The sequence below is a fragment of the Eleutherodactylus coqui genome, chromosome 3 (assembly GCF_035609145.1).
Source record: "Eleutherodactylus coqui strain aEleCoq1 chromosome 3, aEleCoq1.hap1, whole genome shotgun sequence".
In the NCBI taxonomy this organism is placed as follows: Eukaryota; Metazoa; Chordata; class Amphibia; order Anura; family Eleutherodactylidae; genus Eleutherodactylus; species Eleutherodactylus coqui.
In genome coordinates this window covers 317,899,915-317,924,675 of record NC_089839.1, presented here as the reverse complement: position 1 = coordinate 317,924,675, position 24,761 = coordinate 317,899,915, and the positions used below count along the sequence as shown (strand labels likewise).

The 24,761-nt window shown below is 47.4% G+C and overlaps 1 protein-coding gene across 1 annotated transcript in view; it reads left to right on the top strand.

Annotated features, from left to right (window-relative positions):
• The window catches only part of POMGNT1 (protein O-linked mannose N-acetylglucosaminyltransferase 1 (beta 1,2-)), a 107,169-nt gene extending 83,937 nt beyond the window's left edge, over nt 1–23,232 (top strand). The window contains exon 21 of the mRNA XM_066598041.1: nt 21,459–23,232. Within this exon, the coding sequence (XP_066454138.1) occupies nt 21,459–21,546 (88 nt within the window). The 3' untranslated portion in view covers nt 21,547–23,232. The remainder of the gene's footprint in view (nt 1–21,458) is intronic.
• Nucleotides 23,233–24,761: the final 1,529 nt, after the last annotated feature.

The following is a 24,761-nucleotide window of genomic DNA, read 5'->3' as shown; positions in this document are numbered from 1 at the left end:
CCCCCTATGTAATGTAACTAATAACACACAGCTGTACCACCCATCATCCACAGTGCAGGAGGAAAGTAAGTGACCCCCTATGTAATGTAACTAATAACACAGCTGTACCACCCATCATCCACAGTACAGGAGGAAAGTAAGTGACCCCCTATGTAATGTAACTAATAACACACAGCTGTACCACCCATCATCCACAGTGTAAGAGGAAAGTAAGTGACCCCCTATGTAATGTAACTAGTAACACACAGCTATACCGCCCATCATCCACAGTACAGGAGGAAAGTAAGTGACCCCCTATGTAATGTAACTAATAACACAGCTGTACCGCCCATCATCCACAGTACAGGAGGAAAGTAAGTGACCCCCTATGTAATGTAACTAATAACACAGCTGTACCGCCCATCATCCACAGTACAGGAGGAAAGTAAGTGAACCCCTATGTAATGTAACTAATAACACACAGCTGTACCACCCATCATCCACAGTACAGGAGTAAAGTAAGTGAACCCCTATGTAATGTAACTAATAACACACAGCTGTACCGCCCATCATCCACAGTGTAAGAGGAAAGTAAGTGACCCCCTATGTAATGTAACTAATAACACACAGCTGTGCCGCCCATCATCTACAGTACAGGAGGAAAGTAAGTGACCCCCTATGTAATGTCACTGATAACACACAGCTGTACCGCCCATCATCCACAGTGCAGGTGGAAAGTAAGTGACCCCCTATGTAATGTAACTAATAACACAGCTGTACGGCCCATCATCTACAGTACAGGGCGAAAGTAAGTGACCCCCTATGTAATGTCACTGATAACACACAGCTGTACCGCCCATCATCCACAGTAGAGGGGGAAAGTAAGTGACCCCCTATGTAATGTAACTAATAACACACAGCTGTACCGCCCATCATCCACAGTACAGGAGGAAAGTAAGTGACCCCCTATGTAATGTAACTAATAACACACAGCTGTACCGCCCATCATCCACAGTACAGGAGGAAAGTAAGTGACCCCCTATGTAATGTATATAATAACACACAGCTGTACCGCCCATCATCCACAGTACAGGAGGAAAGTAAGTGACCCCCTATGTAATGTAACTAATAACACACAGCTGTACCGCCCATCATCCACAGTACAGGAGGAAAGTAAGTGACCCCCTATGTAATGTAACTAATAACACACAGCTGTACCGCCCATCATCCACAGTACAGGAGGAAAGTAAGTGACCCCCTATGTAATGTAACTAATAACACACAGCTGTACCGCCCATCATCCACAGTACAGGAGGAAAGTAAGTGACCCCCTATGTAATGTAACTAATAACACACAGCTGTACCGCCCATCATCCATAGTACAGGAGGAAAGTAAGTGACCCCCTATGTAATGTAACTAATAACACACAGCTGTACCGCCCATCATCCACAGTACAGGAGGAAAGTAAGTGACCCCCTATGTAATGTAACTAATAACACAGAGCTGTACCGCCCATCATCCACAGTGCAGGAGGAAAGTAAGTGACCCCCTATGTAATGTAACTAATAACACACAGCTGTACCACCCATCATCCACAGTACAGGAGGAAAGTAAGTGACCCCCTATGTAATGTAACTAATAACACACAGCTGTACCGCCCATCATCCACAGTACAGGGGGAAAGTAAGTGACCCCCTATGTACTGTAACTAATAACACACAGCTGTACCACCCATCATCCACAGTACAGGGGGAAGGTAAGTGACCCCCTATGTAATGTAACTAATAACACACAGCTGTACTGCCCATCATCCACAGTACAGGAGGAAAGTAAGTGACCCCCTATGTAATGTAACTAATAACACAGAGCTGTACCGCCCATCATCCACAGTGCAGGAGGAAAGTAAGTGACCCCCTATGTAATGTATATAATAACACACAGCTGTACCGCCCATCATCCACAGTACAGGAGGAAAGTAAGTGACCCCCTATGTAATGTAACTAATAACACACAGCTGTACCACCCATCATCCACAGTACAGGAGGAAAGTAAGTGACCCCCTATGTAATGTAACTAATAACACACAGCTGTACCGCCCATCATCCATAGTACAGGAGGAAAGTAAGTGACCCCCTATGTAATGTAACTAATAACACACAGCTGTACCGCCCATCATCCACAGTACAGGGGGAAGGTAAGTGACCCCCTATGTAATGTAACTAATAACACACAGCTGTACTGCCCATCATCCACAGTACAGGGGGAAAGTAAGTGACCCCCTATGTAATGTAACTAATAACACACAGCTGTACCGCCCATCATCCACAGTGCAGGAGGAAAGTAAGTGACCCCCTATGTAATGTATATAATAACACACAGCTGTACCGCCCATCATCCACAGTACAGGAGGAAAGTAAGTGACCCCCTATGTAATGTAACTAATACCCCACTGCTGTACCGCCCATCATCCACAGTACAGGAGGAAAGTAAGTGACCCCCTATGTAATGTTACTAATAACACACAGCTGTACCGCCCATCATCCACAGTACAGGGGGAAAGTAAGTGACCCCCTATGTAATGTAACTAATACCCCACTGCTGTACTGCCCATCATCCACAGTACAGGAGGAAAGTAAGTGACCCCCTATGTAATGTAACTAATAACACACAGCTGTACCGCCCATCATCCACAGTACAGGGGGAAAGTAAGTGACCCCCTATGTAATGTCACTGATAACACACAGCTGTACCGCCCATCATCCACAGTACAGGGGGAAAGTAAGTGACCCCCTATGTAATGTAACTAATAACACACAGCTGTACCGCCCATCATCCACAGTACAGGAGGAAAGTAAGTGACCCCCTATGTAATGTATATAATAACACACAGCTGTACCGCCCATCATCCACAGTACAGGAGGAAAGTAAGTGACCCCCTATGTAATGTATATAATAACACACAGCTGTACCGCCCATCATCCACAGTACAGGGGGAAAGTAAGTGACCCCCTATGTAATGTAACTAATAACACACAGCTGTACCGCCCATCATCCACAGTACAGGAGGAAAGTAAGTGACCCCCTATGTAATGTCACTGATAACACACAGCTGTACCGCCCATCATCCACAGTACAGGGGGAAAGTAAGTGACCCCCTATGTAATGTAACTAATAACACACAGCTGTACCACCCATCATCCACAGTGCAGGAGGAAAGTAAGTGACCCCCTATGTAATGTAACTAATAACACAGCTGTACCACCCATCATCCACAGTACAGGAGGAAAGTAAGTGACCCCCTATGTAATGTAACTAATAACACCCAGCTGTACCACCCATCATCCCCAGTACAGGAGGAAAGTAAGTGACCCCCTATGTAATGTAACTAATAACACACAGCTGTACCACCCATCATCCACAGTGCAGGAGGAAAGTAAGTGACCCCCTATGTAATGTAACTAATAACACAGCTGTACCACCCATCATCCACAGTACAGGAGGAAAGTAAGTGACCCCCTATGTAATGTAACTAATAACACCCAGCTGTACCACCCATCATCCCCAGTACAGGAGGAAAGTAAGTGACCCCCTATGTAATGTAACTAATAACACACAGCTGTGCCACCCATCATCCACAGTGTAAGAGGAAAGTAAGTGACCCCCTATGTAATGTAACTAGTAACACACAGCTATACCGCCCATCATCCACAGTACAGGAGGAAAGTAAGTGACCCCCTATGTAATGTAACTAATAACACAGCTGTACCGCCCATCATCCACAGTACAGGAGGAAAGTAAGTGACCCCCTATGTAATGTAACTAATAACACACAGCTGTACCACCCATCATCCACAGTACAGGAGTAAAGTAAGTGAACCCCTATGTAATGTAACTAATAACACACAGCTGTACCGCCCATCATCCACAGTGTAAGAGGAAAGTAAGTGACCCCCTATGTAATGTAACTAATAACACACAGCTGTGCCGCCCATCATTTACAGTACAGGAGGAAAGTAAGTGACCCCCTATGTAATGTAACCAATAACACACAGCTGTACCGCCCATCATCCACAGTGCAGGGGGAAAGTAAGTGACCCCCTATGTAATGTAACTAATAACACACAGCTGTACCGCCCATCATCCACAGTGCAGGGGGAAAGTAAGTGACCCCCTATGTAATGTAACTAATAACACACAGCTGTACCACCCATCATCCACAGTACAGGAGGAAAGTAAGTGACCCCCTATGTAATGTAACCAATAACACACAGCTGTACCGCCCATCATCCACAGTACAGGGGAAAGTAAGTGACCCCCTATGTAATGTAACCAATAACACACAGCTGTACCGCCCATCATCCACAGTGCAGGGGGAAAGTAAGTGACCCCCTATGTAATGTAACTAATAACACACAGCTGTACCACCCATCATCCACAGTACAGGAGGAAAGTAAGTGACCCCCTATGTAATGTAACCAATAACACACAGCTGTACCGCCCATCATCCACAGTACAGGGGAAAGTAAGTGACCCCCTATGTAATGTAACTAATAACACACAGCTGTACCGCCCATCATCCACAGTGCAGGAGGAAAGTAAGTGACCCCCTATGTAATGTAACTAATAACACACAGCTGTACCGCCCATCATCCACAGTACAGGAGGAAAGTAAGTGACCCCCTATGTAATGTAACTAATAACACACAGCTGTACCGCCCATCATCCATAGTACAGGAGGAAAGTAAGTGACCCCCTATGTAATGTAACTAATAACACACAGCTGTACCACCCATCATCCACAGTACAGGGGGAAAGTAAGTGACCCCCAATGTAATGTAACTAGTAACACACAGCTGTACTGCCCATCATCCACAGTACAGGAGGAAAGTAAGTGACCCCCTATGTAATGTAACTAATAACACACAGCTGTACCGCCCATCATCCACAGTACAGGGGGAAAGTAAGTGACCCCCTATGTAATGTAACTAATAACACCCAGCTGTACCACCCATCATCCACAGTACAGGGGGAAAGTAAGTGACCCCCAATGTAATGTAACTAGTAACACACAGCTGTACCGCCCATCATCCACAGTGCAGGAGGAAAGTAAGTGACCCCCTATGTAATGTCACTGATAACACACAGCTGTACCGCCCATCATCCCCCACAGTACAGGAGGAAAGTAAGTGACCCCCCATGTAATCTAACTAGTAACACACAGCTGTACCTCCCATCATCCACAGTACAGGGGGAAAGTAAGTGACCCCCTATGTAATGTAACTAATAACACAGCTGTACCGCCCATCATCCACAGTACAGGAGGAAAGTAAGTGACCCCCAATGTAATGTAACCAATAACACACAGCTGTACCGCCCATCATCCACAGTGCAGGAGGAAAGTAAGTGACCCCCTATGTAATGTAACTAATAACACACAGCTGTACCGCCCATCATCCACAGTACAGGAGGAAAGTAAGTGACCCCCTATGTAATGTAACCAATAACACACAGCTGTACCACCCATCATCCACAGTACAGGAGGAAAGTAAGTGACCCCCTATGTAATGTAACTAATAACACAGAGCTGTACCGCCCATCATCCACAGTACAGGGGGAAAGTAAGTGACCCCCTATGTAATGTAACTAATAACACACAGCTGTACCGCCCATCATCCACAGTACAGGGGGAAAGTAAGTGACCCCCTATGTAATGTAACTAATAACACAGCTGTACCGCCCATCATCCACAGTACAGGAGGAAAGTAAGTGACCCCCTATGTAATGTAACTAATAACACACAGCTGTACCGCCCATCATCCACAGTACAGGGGGAAAGTAAGTGACCCCCTATGTAATGTAACTAATAACACACAGCTGTACTGCCCATCATCCACAGTGCAGGAGGAAAGTAAGTGACCCCCTATGTAATGTAACTAATAACACACAGCTGTACCGCCCATCATCCACAGTGCAGGAGGAAAGTAAGTGACCCCCTATGTAATGTAACTAATAACACACAGCTGTACCACCCATCATCCACAGTGCAGGAGGAAAGTAAGTGACCCCCTATGTAATGTAACTAATAACACACAGCTGTACCACCCATCATCCACAGTACAGGAGGAAAGTAAGTGACCCCCTATGTAAGCTAACTAATAACACACAGCTGTACCGCCCATCATCCACAGTACAGGAGGAAAGTAAGTGACCCCCTATGTAATGTAACTAATAACACAGCTGTACCGCCCATCATCCACAGTGCAGGAGGAAAGTAAGTGACCCCCTATGTAATGTAACCAATAACACACAGCTGTACCGCCCATCATCCACAGTACAGGGGGAAAGTAAGTGACCCCCTATGTAATGTAACTAATAACACACAGCTGTACTGCCCATCATCCACAGTGCAGGAGGAAAGTAAGTGACCCCCTATGTAATATAACTAATAACATACAGCTGTACCGCCCATCATCCCCAGTGCAAGAGGAAAGTAAGTGACCCCCTATGTAATGTAACTAATAACACACAGCTGTACCGCCCATCATCCACAGTGCAGGAGGAAAGTAAGTGACCCCCTATGTAATGTAACTAATAACACAGCTGTACCGCCCATCATCCACAGTGCAGGAGGAAAGTAAGTGACCCCCTATGTAATATAACTAATAACACACAGCTGTACCGCCCATCATCCACAGTACAGGAGGAAAGTAAGTGACCCCCTATGTAATGTAACTAATAACACACAGCTGTACCGCCCATCATCCACAGTACAGGAGGAAAGTAAATGACCCCCTATGTAATGTAACTAATACCCCACAGCTGTACCGCCCATCATCCACAGTACAGGAGGAAAGTAAGTGACCCCCTATGTAATGTAACTAATAACACACAGCTGTACCGCCCATCATCCACAGTACAGGAGGAAAGAAAGTGACCCCCTATATAATGTAACTAATAACACACAGCTGTACCACCCATCATCCACAGTACAGGAGGAAAGTAAGTGACCCCCTATGTAATGTAACTAATAACACACAGCTGTACCGCCCATCATCCACAGTACAGGAGGAAAGTAAGTGACCCCCTATGTAATGTAACTAATAACACACAGCTGTACCGCCCATCATCCACAGTACAGGGGGAAAGTAAGTGACCCCCTACATAATGTAACTAATACACAGCTGTACCGCCCATCATCCACAGTACAGGGGGAAAGTAAGTGACCCCCTATGTAATATAACTAATAACACACAGCTGTACCGCCCATCATCCACAGTACAGGAGGAAAGTAAGTGACCCCCTATGTAATGTAACTAATAACACACAGCTGTACCGCCCATCATCTACAGTGCAGGAGGAAAGTAAGTGACCCCCTATGTAATGTATATAATAACACACAGCTGTACGGCCCATCATCTACAGTACAGGGCGAAAGTAAGTGACCCCCTATGTAATGTAACTAATAACACACAGCTGTACCGCCCATCATCCACAGTACAGGAGGAAAGTAAGTGACCCCCTATGTAATGTAACTAAGAACACACAGCTGTACCACCCATCATCCACCATACAGGAGGAAAGTAAGTGACCCCCTATGTAATGTAACTAATACCCCACTGCTGTACCGCCCATCATCCACAGTACAGGAGGAAAGTAAGTGACCCCCTATGTAATGTAACTAATACCCCACTGCTGTACTGCCCATCATCCACAGTACAGGAGGAAAGTAAGTGACCCCCTATGTAATGTAACTAATAACACACAGCTGTACCGCCCATCATCCACAGTACAGGAGGAAAGTAAGTGACCCCCTATGTAATGTAACTAATAACACACAGCTGTACCACCCATCATCCACAGTACAGGAGGAAAGTAAGTGACCCCCTATGTAATGTAACTAATAACACACAGCTGTACCGCCCATCATCCACAGTACAGGAGGAAAGTAAGTGACCCCCTATGTAATGTAACCAATAACACACAGCTGTACTGCCCATCATCCACAGTGCAGGAGGAAAGTAAGTGACCCCCTATGTAATATAACTAATAACATACAGCTGTACCGCCCATCATCCCCAGTGCAGGAGGAAAGTAAGTGACCCCCTATGTAATGTAACTAATAACACAGCTGTACTGCCCATCATCCACAGTACAGGAGGAAAGTAAGTGACCCCCTACGTAATGTAACTAATAACACACAGCTGTACCGCCCATCATCCACAGTACAGGAGGAAAGTAAGTGACCCCCTATGTAATGTAACTAATACCCCACAGCTGTACCGCCCATCATCCACAGTACAGGAGGAAAGTAAGTGACCCCCTATGTAATGTAACTAATACCCCACTGCTGTACCGCCCATCATCCACAGTACAGGAGGAAAGTAAGTGACCCCCAATGTAATGTAACTAATACCCCACTGCTGTACTGCCCATCATCCACAGTACAGGAGGAAAGTAAGTGACCCCCTATGTAATGTAACTAATAACACACAGCTGTACCACCCATCATCCACAGTACAGGAGGAAAGTAAGTGACCCCCTATGTAATGTAACTAATAACACACAGCTGTACTGCCCATCATCCACAGTGCAGGAGGAAAGTAAGTGACCCCCTATGTAATATAACTAATAACATACAGCTGTACCGCCCATCATCCCCAGTGCAGGAGGAAAGTAAGTGACCCCCTATGTAATGTAACTAATAACACAGCTGTACTGCCCATCATCCACAGTACAGGAGGAAAGTAAGTGACCCCCTATGTAATGTAACTAATAACACACAGCTGTACCGCCCATCATCCACAGTACAGGAGGAAAGTAAGTGACCCCCTATGTAATGTAACTAATACCCCACAGCTGTACCGCCCATCATCCACAGTACAGGAGGAAAGTAAGTGACCCCCTATGTAATGTAACTAATACCCCACTGCTGTACCGCCCATCATCCACAGTACAGGAGGAAAGTAAGTGACCCCCTATGTAATGTAACTAATACCCCACTGCTGTACTGGCCATCATCCACAGTACAGGAGGAAAGTAAGTGACCCCCTATGTAATGTAACTAATAACACACAGCTGTACCGCCCATCATCCACAGTACAGGGGGAAAGTAAGTGACCCCCTATGTAATGTCACTGATAACACACAGCTGTACCGCCCATCATCCACAGTACAGGGGGAAAGTAAGTGACCCCCTATGTAATGTAACTAATAACACACAGCTGTACCACCCATCATCCACAGTACAGGAGGAAAGTAAGTGACCCCCTATGTAATGTAACTAATAACACACAGCTGTACCGCCCATCATCCACAGTACAGGAGGAAAGTAAGTGACCCCCTATGTAATGTATATAATAACACACAGCTGTACCGCCCATCATCCACAGTACAGGGGGAAAGTAAGTGACCCCCTATGTAATGTAACTAATAACACACAGCTGTACCGCCCATCATCCACAGTACAGGAGGAAAGTAAGTGACCCCCTATGTAATGTCACTGATAACACACAGCTGTACCGCCCATCATCCACAGTACAGGAGGAAAGTAAGTGACCCCCTATGTAATGTCACTGATAACACACAGCTGTACTGCCCATCATCCACAGTACAGGGGGAAAGTAAGTGACCCCCTATGTAATGTAACTAATAACACACAGCTGTACCGCCCATCATCCACAGTACAGGTGGAAAGTAAGTGACCCCCTATGTAATGTAACTAATAACACAGCTGTACCACCCATCATCCACAGTACAGGGGGAAAGTAAGTGACCCCCTCTGTAATGTAACTAATAACACACAGCTGTACCACGCATCATCCACAGTACAGGAGGAAAGTAAGTGACCCCCTATGTAATGTAACTAATAACACACAGCTGTACCGCCCATCATCCACAGTACAGGGGGAAAGTAAGTGACCCCCTATGTAATATAACTAATAACACATAGCTGTACCGCCCATCATCCACAGTGCAGGGGGAAAGTAAGTGACCCCCTATGTAATGTAACTAATAACACAGCTGTACCGCCCATCATCCACAGTACAGGAGGAAAGTAAGTGACCCCCCATGTAATGTAACTAATAACACACAGCTGTACCACCCATCATCCACAGTACAGGGGGAAAGTAAGTGACCCCCTATGTAATGTAACTAATAACACACAGCTGTACTGCCCATCATCCACAGTGCAGGAGGAAAGTAAGTGACCCCCTATGTAATGTAACTAATAACACACAGCTGTACCACCCATCATCCACAGTACAGGGGGAAAGTCAGTGACCCCCTATGTAATGTAACTAATAACACACAGCTGTACCGCCCATCATCCACAGTACAGGAGGAAAGTAAGTGACCCCCTATGTAATGTAACTAATACCCCACAGCTGTACCGCCCATCATCCACAGTACAGGAGGAAAGTAAGTGACCCCCTATGTAATGTAACTAATACCCCACTGCTGTACCGCCCATCATCCACAGTACAGGAGGAAAGTAAGTGACCCCCTATGTAATGTAACTAATACCCCACTGCTGTACCGCCCATCATCCACAGTACAGGAGGAAAGTAAGTGACCCCCTATGTAATGTAACTAATACCCCACTGCTGTACTGCCCATCATCCACAGTACAGGAGGAAAGTAAGTGACCCCCTATGTAATGTAACTAATAACACACAGCTGTACCGCCCATCATCCACAGTACAGGGGGAAAGTAAGTGACCCCCTATGTAATGTAACTAATACCCCACTGCTGTACTGGCCATCATCCACAGTACAGGAGGAAAGTAAGTGACCCCCTATGTAATGTAACTAATAACACACAGCTGTACCGCCCATCATCCACAGTACAGGGGGAAAGTAAGTGACCCCCTATGTAATGTCACTGATAACACACAGCTGTACCGCCCATCATCCACAGTACAGGGGGAAAGTAAGTGACCCCCTATGTAATGTAACTAATAACACACAGCTGTACCACCCATCATCCACAGTACAGGAGGAAAGTAAGTGACCCCCTATGTAATGTAACTAATAACACACAGCTGTACCGCCCATCATCCACAGTACAGGAGGAAAGTAAGTGACCCCCTATGTAATGTATATAATAACACACAGCTGTACCGCCCATCATCCACAGTACAGGGGGAAAGTAAGTGACCCCCTATGTAATGTAACTAATAACACACAGCTGTACCGCCCATCATCCACAGTACAGGAGGAAAGTAAGTGACCCCCTATGTAATGTCACTGATAACACACAGCTGTACCGCCCATCATCCACAGTACAGGAGGAAAGTAAGTGACCCCCTATGTAATGTCACTGATAACACACAGCTGTACCGCCCATCATCCACAGTACAGGGGGAAAGTAAGTGACCCCCTATGTAATGTCACTGATAACACACAGCTGTACTGCCCATCATCCACAGTACAGGGGGAAAGTAAGTGACCCCCTATGTAATGTAACTAATAACACACAGCTGTACCGCCCATCATCCACAGTGCAGGAGGAAAGTAAGTGACCCCCTATGTAATGTAACTAATAACACAGCTGTACCGCCCATCATCCCCCACAGTACAGGAGGAAAGTAAGTGACCCCCTATGTAATGTAACTAATAACACACAGCTGTACCGCCCATCATCCACAGTACAGGTGGAAAGTAAGTGACCCCCTATGTAATGTAACTAATAACACAGCTGTACCACCCATCATCCACAGTACAGGAGGAAAGTAAGTGACCCCCTCTGTAATGTAACTAATAACACACAGCTGTACCACGCATCATCCACAGTACAGGAGGAAAGTAAGTGACCCCCTATGTAATGTAACTAATAACACACAGCTGTACCGCCCATCATCCACAGTACAGGGGGAAAGTAAGTGACCCCCTATGTAATATAACTAATAACACATAGCTGTACCGCCCATCATCCACAGTGCAGGGGGAAAGTAAGTGACCCCCTATGTAATGTAACTAATAACATATCTGTACCGCCCATCATCCACAGTACAGGAGGAAAGTAAGTGACCCCCTATGTAATGTAACTAATAACACAGCTGTACCGCCCATCATCCACAGTACAGGGGGAAAGTCAGTGACCCCCTATGTAATGTAACTAATAACATATCTGTACCGCCCATCATCCACAGTACAGGAGGAAAGTAAGTGACCCCCTATGTAATGTAACTAATAACACACAGCTGTACCGCCCATCATCCACAGTACAGGGGGAAAGTAAGTGACCCCCTATGTAATGTAACTGATAACACACAGCTGTACCGTCCATCATCCACAGTACAGGGGGAAAGTAAGTGACCCCCTATGTAATGTAACTAATAGCACACAGCTGTACCGCCCATCATCCACCGTACAGGGGGAAAGTAAGTGACCCCCTATGTAATGTAACTAATAACACACAGCTGTACCGCCCATCATCCACAGTACAGGAGGAAAGTAAGTGACCCCCTATGTAATGTAACTAATAACACACAGCTGTACTGCCCATCATCCACAGTGCAGGAGGAAAGTAAGTGACCCCCTATGTAATATAACTAATAACATACAGCTGTACCGCCCATCATCCCCAGTGCAAGAGGAAAGTAAGTGACCCCCTATGTAATGTAACTAATAACACACAGCTGTACCGCCCATCATCCACAGTGCAGGAGGAAAGTAAGTGACCCCCTATGTAATGTAACTAATAACACAGCTGTACCGCCCATCATCCACAGTGCAGGAGGAAAGTAAGTGACCCCCTATGTAATATAACTAATAACACACAGCTGTACCGCCCATCATCCACAGTACAGGAGGAAAGTAAGTGACCCCCTATGTAATGTAACTAATAACACACAGCTGTACCGCCCATCATCCACAGTACAGGAGGAAAGTAAATGACCCCCTATGTAATGTAACTAATACCCCACAGCTGTACCGCCCATCATCCACAGTACAGGAGGAAAGTAAGTGACCCCCTATGTAATGTAACTAATAACACACAGCTGTACCGCCCATCATCCACAGTACAGGAGGAAAGAAAGTGACCCCCTATATAATGTAACTAATAACACACAGCTGTACCACCCATCATCCACAGTACAGGAGGAAAGTAAGTGACCCCCTATGTAATGTAACTAATAACACACAGCTGTACCGCCCATCATCCACAGTACAGGAGGAAAGTAAGTGACCCCCTATGTAATGTAACTAATAACACACAGCTGTACCGCCCATCATCCACAGTACAGGGGGAAAGTAAGTGACCCCCTACATAATGTAACTAATACACAGCTGTACCGCCCATCATCCACAGTACAGGGGGAAAGTAAGTGACCCCCTATGTAATATAACTAATAACACACAGCTGTACCGCCCATCATCCACAGTACAGGAGGAAAGTAAGTGACCCCCTATGTAATGTAACTAATAACACACAGCTGTACCGCCCATCATCTACAGTGCAGGAGGAAAGTAAGTGACCCCCTATGTAATGTATATAATAACACACAGCTGTACGGCCCATCATCTACAGTACAGGGCGAAAGTAAGTGACCCCCTATGTAATGTAACTAATAACACACAGCTGTACCGCCCATCATCCACAGTACAGGAGGAAAGTAAGTGACCCCCTATGTAATGTAACTAATAACACACAGCTGTACCACCCATCATCCACCATACAGGAGGAAAGTAAGTGACCCCCTATGTAATGTAACTAATACCCCACTGCTGTACCGCCCATCATCCACAGTACAGGAGGAAAGTAAGTGACCCCCTATGTAATGTAACTAATACCCCACTGCTGTACTGCCCATCATCCACAGTACAGGAGGAAAGTAAGTGACCCCCTATGTAATGTAACTAATAACACACAGCTGTACCGCCCATCATCCACAGTACAGGAGGAAAGTAAGTGACCCCCTATGTAATGTAACTAATAACACACAGCTGTACCACCCATCATCCACAGTACAGGAGGAAAGTAAGTGACCCCCTATGTAATGTAACTAATAACACACAGCTGTACCGCCCATCATCCACAGTACAGGAGGAAAGTAAGTGACCCCCTATGTAATGTAACCAATAACACACAGCTGTACTGCCCATCATCCACAGTGCAGGAGGAAAGTAAGTGACCCCCTATGTAATATAACTAATAACATACAGCTGTACCGCCCATCATCCCCAGTGCAGGAGGAAAGTAAGTGACCCCCTATGTAATGTAACTAATAACACAGCTGTACTGCCCATCATCCACAGTACAGGAGGAAAGTAAGTGACCCCCTACGTAATGTAACTAATAACACACAGCTGTACCGCCCATCATCCACAGTACAGGAGGAAAGTAAGTGACCCCCTATGTAATGTAACTAATACCCCACAGCTGTACCGCCCATCATCCACAGTACAGGAGGAAAGTAAGTGACCCCCTATGTAATGTAACTAATACCCCACTGCTGTACCGCCCATCATCCACAGTACAGGAGGAAAGTAAGTGACCCCCAATGTAATGTAACTAATACCCCACTGCTGTACTGCCCATCATCCACAGTACAGGAGGAAAGTAAGTGACCCCCTATGTAATGTAACTAATAACACACAGCTGTACCACCCATCATCCACAGTACAGGAGGAAAGTAAGTGACCCCCTATGTAATGTAACTAATAACACACAGCTGTACTGCCCATCATCCACAGTGCAGGAGGAAAGTAAGTGACCCCCTATGTAATATAACTAATAACATACAGCTGTACCGCCCATCATCCCCAGTGCAGGAGGAAAGTAAGTGACCCCCTATGTAATGTAACTAATAACACAGCTGTACTGCCCATCATCCACAGTACAGGAGGAAAGTAAGTGACCCCCTATGTAATGTAACTAATAACACACAGCTGTACCGCCCATCATCCACAGTACAGGAGGAAAGTAAGTGACCCCCTATGTAATGTAACTAATACCCCACAGCTGTACCGCCCATCATCCACAGTACAGGAGGAAAGTAAGTGACCCCCTATGTAATGTAACTAATACCCCACTGCTGTACCGCCCATCATCCACAGTACAGGAGGAAAGTAAGTGACCCCCTATGTAATGTAACTAATACCCCACTGCTGTACTGGCCATCATCCACAGTACAGGAGGAAAGTAAGTGACCCCCTATGTAATGTAACTAATAACACACAGCTGTACCGCCCATCATCCACAGTACAGGGGGAAAGTAAGTGACCCCCTATGTAATGTCACTGATAACACACAGCTGTACCGCCCATCATCCACAGTACAGGGGGAAAGTAAGTGACCCCCTATGTAATGTAACTAATAACACACAGCTGTACCACCCATCATCCACAGTACAGGAGGAAAGTAAGTGACCCCCTATGTAATGTAACTAATAACACACAGCTGTACCGCCCATCATCCACAGTACAGGAGGAAAGTAAGTGACCCCCTATGTAATGTATATAATAACACACAGCTGTACCGCCCATCATCCACAGTACAGGGGGAAAGTAAGTGACCCCCTATGTAATGTAACTAATAACACACAGCTGTACCGCCCATCATCCACAGTACAGGAGGAAAGTAAGTGACCCCCTATGTAATGTCACTGATAACACACAGCTGTACCGCCCATCATCCACAGTACAGGAGGAAAGTAAGTGACCCCCTATGTAATGTCACTGATAACACACAGCTGTACTGCCCATCATCCACAGTACAGGGGGAAAGTAAGTGACCCCCTATGTAATGTAACTAATAACACACAGCTGTACCGCCCATCATCCACAGTACAGGTGGAAAGTAAGTGACCCCCTATGTAATGTAACTAATAACACAGCTGTACCACCCATCATCCACAGTACAGGGGGAAAGTAAGTGACCCCCTCTGTAATGTAACTAATAACACACAGCTGTACCACGCATCATCCACAGTACAGGAGGAAAGTAAGTGACCCCCTATGTAATGTAACTAATAACACACAGCTGTACCGCCCATCATCCACAGTACAGGGGGAAAGTAAGTGACCCCCTATGTAATATAACTAATAACACATAGCTGTACCGCCCATCATCCACAGTGCAGGGGGAAAGTAAGTGACCCCCTATGTAATGTAACTAATAACACAGCTGTACCGCCCATCATCCACAGTACAGGAGGAAAGTAAGTGACCCCCCATGTAATGTAACTAATAACACACAGCTGTACCACCCATCATCCACAGTACAGGGGGAAAGTAAGTGACCCCCTATGTAATGTAACTAATAACACACAGCTGTACTGCCCATCATCCACAGTGCAGGAGGAAAGTAAGTGACCCCCTATGTAATGTAACTAATAACACACAGCTGTACCACCCATCATCCACAGTACAGGGGGAAAGTCAGTGACCCCCTATGTAATGTAACTAATAACACACAGCTGTACCGCCCATCATCCACAGTACAGGAGGAAAGTAAGTGACCCCCTATGTAATGTAACTAATACCCCACAGCTGTACCGCCCATCATCCACAGTACAGGAGGAAAGTAAGTGACCCCCTATGTAATGTAACTAATACCCCACTGCTGTACCGCCCATCATCCACAGTACAGGAGGAAAGTAAGTGACCCCCTATGTAATGTAACTAATACCCCACTGCTGTACCGCCCATCATCCACAGTACAGGAGGAAAGTAAGTGACCCCCTATGTAATGTAACTAATACCCCACTGCTGTACTGCCCATCATCCACAGTACAGGAGGAAAGTAAGTGACCCCCTATGTAATGTAACTAATAACACACAGCTGTACCGCCCATCATCCACAGTACAGGGGGAAAGTAAGTGACCCCCTATGTAATGTAACTAATACCCCACTGCTGTACTGGCCATCATCCACAGTACAGGAGGAAAGTAAGTGACCCCCTATGTAATGTAACTAATAACACACAGCTGTACCGCCCATCATCCACAGTACAGGGGGAAAGTAAGTGACCCCCTATGTAATGTCACTGATAACACACAGCTGTACCGCCCATCATCCACAGTACAGGGGGAAAGTAAGTGACCCCCTATGTAATGTAACTAATAACACACAGCTGTACCACCCATCATCCACAGTACAGGAGGAAAGTAAGTGACCCCCTATGTAATGTAACTAATAACACACAGCTGTACCGCCCATCATCCACAGTACAGGAGGAAAGTAAGTGACCCCCTATGTAATGTATATAATAACACACAGCTGTACCGCCCATCATCCACAGTACAGGGGGAAAGTAAGTGACCCCCTATGTAATGTAACTAATAACACACAGCTGTACCGCCCATCATCCACAGTACAGGAGGAAAGTAAGTGACCCCCTATGTAATGTCACTGATAACACACAGCTGTACCGCCCATCATCCACAGTACAGGAGGAAAGTAAGTGACCCCCTATGTAATGTCACTGATAACACACAGCTGTACCGCCCATCATCCACAGTACAGGGGGAAAGTAAGTGACCCCCTATGTAATGTCACTGATAACACACAGCTGTACTGCCCATCATCCACAGTACAGGGGGAAAGTAAGTGACCCCCTATGTAATGTAACTAATAACACACAGCTGTACCGCCCATCATCCACAGTGCAGGAGGAAAGTAAGTGACCCCCTATGTAATGTAACTAATAACACAGCTGTACCGCCCATCATCCCCCACAGTACAGGAGGAAAGTAAGTGACCCCCTATGTAATGTAACTAATAACACACAGCTGTACCGCCCATCATCCACAGTACAGGTGGAAAGTAAGTGACCCCCTATGTAATGTAACTAATAACACAGCTGTACCACCCATCATCCACAGTACAGGAGGAAAGTAAGTGACCCCCTCTGTAATGTAACTAATAACACACAGCTGTACCACGCATCATCCACAGTACAGGAGGAAAGTAAGTGACCCCCTATGTAATGTAACTAATAACACACAGCTGTACCGCCCATCATCCACAGTACAGGGGGAAAGTAAGTGACCCCCTATGTAATATAACTAATAACACATAGCTGTACCGCCCATCATCCACAGTGCAGGGGGAAAGTGACCCCCTATGTAATGTAACTAATAACATATCTGTACCGCCCATCATCCACAGTACAGGAGGAAAGTAAGTGACCCCCTATGTAATGTAACTAATAACACAGCTGTACCGCCCATCATCCACAGTACAGGGGGAAAGTCAGTGACCCCCTATGTAATGTAACTAATAACATATCTGTACCGCCCATCATCCACAGTACAGGAGGAAAGTAAGTGACCCCCTATGTAATGTAACTAATAACACACAGCTGTACCGCCCATCATCCACAGTACAGGGGGAAAGTAAGTGACCCCCTATGTAATGTAACTGATAACACACAGCTGTACCGTCCATCATCCACAGTACAGGGGGAAAGTAAGTGACCCCCTATGTAATGTAACTAATAGCACACAGCTGTACCGCCCATCATCCACCGTACAGGGGGAAAGTAAGTGACCCCCTATGTAATGTAACTAATAACACACAGCTGTACCGCCCATCATCCACAGTACAGGAGGAAAGTAAGTGACCCCCTATGTAATGTAACTAATAACACACAGCTGTACCGCCCATCATCCACAGTACAGGAGGAAAGTAAGTGACCCCCTATGTAATGTAACTAATAACACACAGCTGTACCGCCCATCATCCACAGTACAGGAGGAAAGTAAGTGACCCCCTATGTAATGTAACTAATAACACACAGCTGTACCGCCCATCATCCCCAGTACAGGAGGAAAGTAAGTGACCCCCTATGTAATGTAACCAATAACACACAGCTGTACCACCCATCATCCACAGTGCAGGAGGAAAGTAAGTGACCCCCTATGTAATGTAACTAATAACACACAACTCTACCACCCATCATCCACAGTACAGGGGGAAAGTAAGTGACCCCCTATGTAATGTAACTAATAACACACAGCTGTACCGCCCATCATCCACAGTACAGGGGGAAAGTAAGTGACCCCCTATTTAATGTAACTAATAACATATCTGTACTGCCCATCATCCACAGTACAGGGGGAAAGTAAGTGACCCCCTACGTAATGTAACTAATAACACACAGCTGTACCGCCCATCCCCCACAGTACAGGAGGAAAGTAAGTGACCCCCTATGTAATGTAACTAATAACACATAGCTGTACCGCCCATCATCCACAGTACAGGAGGAAAGTAAGTGACCCCCTATGTAATGTAACTAATACCCCACTGCTGTACCGCCCATCATCTACAGTACAGGAGGAAAGTAAGTGACCCCCTATGTAATGTAACTAATACCCCACTGCTGTACCGCCCATCATCCACAGTACAGGAGGAAAGTAAGTGACCCCCTATGTAATGTAACTAATAACACTGCTGTACTGCCCATCATCCACAGTACAGGAGGAAAGTATGTGACCCCCTATGTAATGTAACTAATAACACACAGCTGTACCGCCCATCATCCACAGTACAGGAGGAAAGTATGTGACCCCCTATGTAATGTAACTAATAACACACAGCTGTACCGCCCATCATCCACAGTACAGGAGGAAAGTAAGTGACCCCCTATGTAATGTAACTAATAACACACAGCTGTACCGCCCATCATCCACAGTACAGGAGGAAAGTAAGTGACCCCCTATGTAATGTAACTAATAACACACAGCTGTACCGCCCATCATCCACAGTACAGGAGGAAAGTAAGTGACCCCCTATGTACTGTAACTAATAACACACAGCTGTACCACCCATCATCCACAGTACAGGAGGAAAGTAAGTGACCCCCTATGTAATGTAACCAATAACACAGCTGTACCGCCCATCATCCACAGTACAGGAGGAAAGTAAGTGACCCCCTGTGTAATGTAACTAATAACACACAGCTGTACCGCCCATCATCCACAGTACAGGAGGAAAGTAAGTGACCCCCAATGTAATGTAACTAATAACACACAGCTGTACCGCCCATCATCCACAGAACAGGAGGAAAGTAAGTGACCCCCTATGTAATGTAACTAATAACACACAGCTGTACGGCCCATCATCCACAGTACAGGAGGAAAGTAAGTGACCCCCTATGTAATGTAACTAATAGCACACAGCTGTTCCGCCCATCCCCCACAGTGGGCACGTCCCCAGAGGGCCCGCTGGCCTTTACTATCCCTTCTAGGACCAGCAGCAGACCCCACAGACTGCAGGGACCGCTGTTCATGTGTGCACATCGGCCATGTTTATGACCGTGTCGTCCCTGGATCCGACAAAAGCTTGCCACAGGTCTCCACTAGTCGGCCATGTGCAGAAGAGATTAGTGGCCCGTGGACGAGCCTGATGAAGTTCACGCATGCGCAGTATTGCGCTTCATTCCTGGAGAGCCGCAGCGAGGATCAGAAGTGTCCAGCGGAGGGTAGTCGTTACTGTCACACCGGCAGGGTTGTTCTCAATGTACTTGGGATGGTTTGTTATTACTTGTCGAACCGGGATGGGGGGAGGGGGGTAGTATTACTGGCACTGCCACCAACTGAGCCAGCCACCCACTCAGTGTAAGCCTGTCTGCAGGGAGAGGAGGAGGTGAGCTGTGACTATTGTGGATGGTTGTCGGGCTGACAACTTGACGCAGGGGGGGTGGGGCTGTCAGTATCACTCGTGCTGGGGGGGGCGGGGCTGTTGAGTGGGTATTTTTGTTCCACAGCGGGCCGGCTGCAGGTGAACTCTCCCCGCCCCTCTCCAGTCACTTTACGCAGCGGCCGCTCGTTTTTGACAACAGCTGGTTACACTGAACTCTCATCCTTCAGGGTTTTCTCTGCTGGCCCCGCCCCCTCTAAGTACACTGTAGTACAGGAGAACATGCTGTATTGTAGAGGGGGCGGGGTGAGACTGTAGTTGAGTGCAATAGAAGTAGGCAGAGTGTGGGTGTGTCATGGGCGGGGCCAGGACGGGAGCTGTGCGAGACCAGGAAACCCTGCTTTTTTTATGTCTTGCTGCTATCAGGTGTGCACACGGAGGGGGAGGAGCAGGGCATTGTGGGAAGGCAGCACAACAGCGCCATCTTTGATATCAGAGCTTTAATGCAGCTTTCAGAGTAATAAACGGATAAGCAGCTGCGCTGCCTGCGGTCGGACCCCTGAGTGCTGAGTGTTAGGGTGCTTGGTGAAAGGGAAGCATCATTATAAAACATGTCACCTGTGCGGCTGGACAACCCTTTTAACTTCAGGCTGCAGTACGGCCTGAAGAGGGACGGGCACACAAGGCATCTCAGAAATATTGATGAATTGAAACTCATTTGCAGGGAGGAAGGATCCAAGGTTGCTTCTCGACATTGCATGCGGTTTATCTGTAGCCTGCAGCAACCATCAATGCAGCATTATGTCAGGGTCACAGAGGGAGCCAGGGCAGTCCAAGGGGTTCACTTACTTTTTCTTGCTACTGTACTTTACCCCTCCTCTGTTTTAGGAGTAAGAAGCCTCCGTTTGTGACCCCCATTTACTTGGAGCCTCCGCCCAAAGACGATGCTGCAGTTGCTGGAGTCGAGCAGTCCTGAGCCTCCGCCGGGCGGTCCTGTTGCACATATCTGGCGCCGGTCTTGAGGACTCGCCGGAGCGAGTGCTTCCAGTTGTAGCATTTTGTACATCGACCATTTGGTTTATGGGTTTATCCACTTGAAGTCTCGGCCTCTGGAGGATGTTGCCGCCCCTCGGTGATGATGGATTTGGACCGAATTGGGAGAGTTTTTCAGGGTTTTTGGACATTAATGTGTGAAATAACTTATTAATAATCCTGCCCGCCGTTCTTGTGTGAGGATGATGTGAGGACCGCTGCAGCTCAACCACACTGGTCTGAGGATGATGTGAGGACTGCTGCAGCTCAACCACACTGGTCTGAGGATGATGTGAGGACCGCTGCAGCTCAACCACACTGGTCTGAGGATGATGTGAGGACCGCTGCAGCTCAACCACACTGGTCTGAGGATGATGTGAGGACCGCTGCAGCTCAACCACACTGGTCTGAGGATGATGTGAGGACCGCTGCAGCTCAACCACACTGGTCTGAGGATGATGTGAGGACCGCTGCAGCTCAACCACACTGGTCTGAGGATGATGTGAGGACAGCTGCAGCTCAACCACACTGGTCTGAGGATGATGTGAGGACCGCTGCAGCTCAACCACACTGGTCTGAGGATGATGTGAGGACCGCTGCAGCTCAACCACACTGCTCTGAGGATGATGTGAGGACAGCTGCAGCTCAACCACACTGGTCTGAGGATGATGTGAGGACCGCTGCAGCTCAACCACACTGGTCTGAGGATGATGTGAGGACCGCTGCAGCTCAACCACACTGGTCTGAGGATGATGTGAGGACAGCTGCAGCTCAACCACACTGGTCTGAGGATGATGTGAGGACAGCTGCAGCTCAACCACACTGGTCTGAGGATGATGTGAGGACCGCTGCAGCTCAACCACACTGGTCTGAGGATGATGTGAGGACCGCTGCAGCTCAACCACACTGGTCTGAGGATGATGTGAGGACTGCTGCAGCTCAACCACACTGCTGCCGTCATCTGCTCACTGCTGGCGATGACTTCCTTCAGTGCCTTATTGCTGTTAGCCTGTCTGTGCATTGATCAGTCTGACGGCTCCTGTCTCTTCTGATCTCCCATCTGGACCCCACAGCCCCTTTCATGGCCACCAGTAGGCACCGGCGTCGTGTGACAGACCCTGGATCTGGTGGGAGGGTCGTAGATTGTGTCCAGCTCAGCCGTGCTTGTACTGGAGGCGTCCCAACTGGTCTGTTGATGCATTGGTTGCTTGTGTGGCGGCGCCCAAACAGGGACGTCTTCCTAGGCCTGTACCAGGTCATTCCTGGCACAACGGAGGACCTGGATCTGCTGTTCCTCGGGTCGCACTTGTGGGTTTCATGAGGTTAGCATGTCGGGCCATCTCCTGCCGTATACCGTAGGCTGCTGCGTCTACTGCTAGACTGTGGGCACAGAGGGGGTAGATTTACACTGGGCAGCTTTGTTCCAGAGTCTCCTGCATGTGAACAGACAGCAAGATGAAGATTCCCTGCAGTGTGATGAGATACAAGACGCCCCGAGCAAATGGCAGAGATAGAGATTTATGGGACTGGACTGTAAAACCTGAAGCCTCTGACGCAGGAGGAACCGATGGCTCTGCGGCATTAATGTTTGTGCCAGTCAATAAAGTCCACTGATTTTGGTCCCTTTTTACCAGTGGGTCCAGAATTTTATGTCATGTGGTCTAAACAAGCATTTCCCTGTTGGGGGAGGTGCATGTACTAATGGCGGAGGGTACGTGGTCATGCGGAGAAGTGCGGTATGGGGAGGATGCCGCTGCGCATTACGTAAAAGGTAAAAACTGCTTGTAAATCAGTAGCCCCCGCTAGAGGGGGGTTTCGGATGTTTATCGCTTCTCCCTTGGTCCTATCAGCAGCACAATAGTGGAGTATGGTAATGAGATAATGGCCACCGGCGGGTTTGATTTGTGGAATCGCTGCCAGAGATCCTCAAATCAAGCTGCCCGTATGGAAGCATGGGCGTCCGCACTGGAATTAAAGCATGCGGATATGTTTGGTGGACCTTTCAGTCCGCAAAACAAATGGCAGCTTCCTCCATTTCACTGCACGTCCCGCACAGAGGGCTGCCACTGAAGTCAGTGGAAGCTGTCCGACCTGCAGCTGACACTGCAGACGTGCTACGGCTCCACAGGAAACCATGTCTGATGGCAAGCCGTAAGGACCATGTGCAGTACGGCGAACCCAGAAGTAAAGAGACCCGCGTAGACCCCGCCGCTGGAATAATGCCAGTAAATAGGGCCAATTGGCCGCGGGTAGGGTGGGATTTCCTGCCCGTGGACATGAGGCCCAGCTAAGGTCCCCCCACACTAGAAAAGGCTGAAGGAGCCCCCCACCTTGTGTGTCGTGTACACTGCAGCTCGGCCTCCTGTTTAGACCAAGGAAAAATACATTAACGTTTGGTAGCCGCACATCCCTTACGTCCGACAGCAGAACAATAGTGGGGAGTTAATGGGAAGGAACTCTAGTAGGGAGGCGCAATATTCAAAATGGTTCAGCCGAAGATTGTCCCTTCCAAAAGCCTATAAAGGCCGACAAAGGTGTTCTGTGAGACGGGCGCTGGGCGGATCACACAGACTCTGTCCGGCATTGGCCAGAGGATGCAAGACGAAGATAAACAGGAGGGCCTCGTTCAGCCTTCTATAGGGCTTCATTAAAATGTCCACCTATCTTACCAGCCGCCATGCAGCAATCCCCCTCTAATGTGCTGCTGTAGGACGTAAGGGAAATGCAGGGTAACATGGCGCAGCCGGCCGCCTCGTCCTCGATGGGATTATCGGCCGCAGGATGTTATGTCCTTGTCTGATCGGCTGAAATCAGTTTCCTTATTAACATTGTGTCACAGAATAAAAAGCACTGAACTTGTAGCTGCGGCCGCAGGGTGAAGGTGGAGAGAACACAACGCAACCCGCATGGCCCTCTGCTGCATGTGTGGCGCTTAGGCAGCGTTATATCCTCAGTAGTAATGGCGCAATCCAATCATTTCAACTGCTGGTGGTTGGGAATGTTAGCCACACGGTCAACCCAGGACTGCTAACCATAGATCAGGTGCTGAAATGGTGACCCCCTATACTAGCAAGGACTAGACCCTGCGCATGACCGTCCAGGATGCCGACCACTATACTAGTGACGACTAGACCCTGCGCATGACCGGCCAGGACGCCG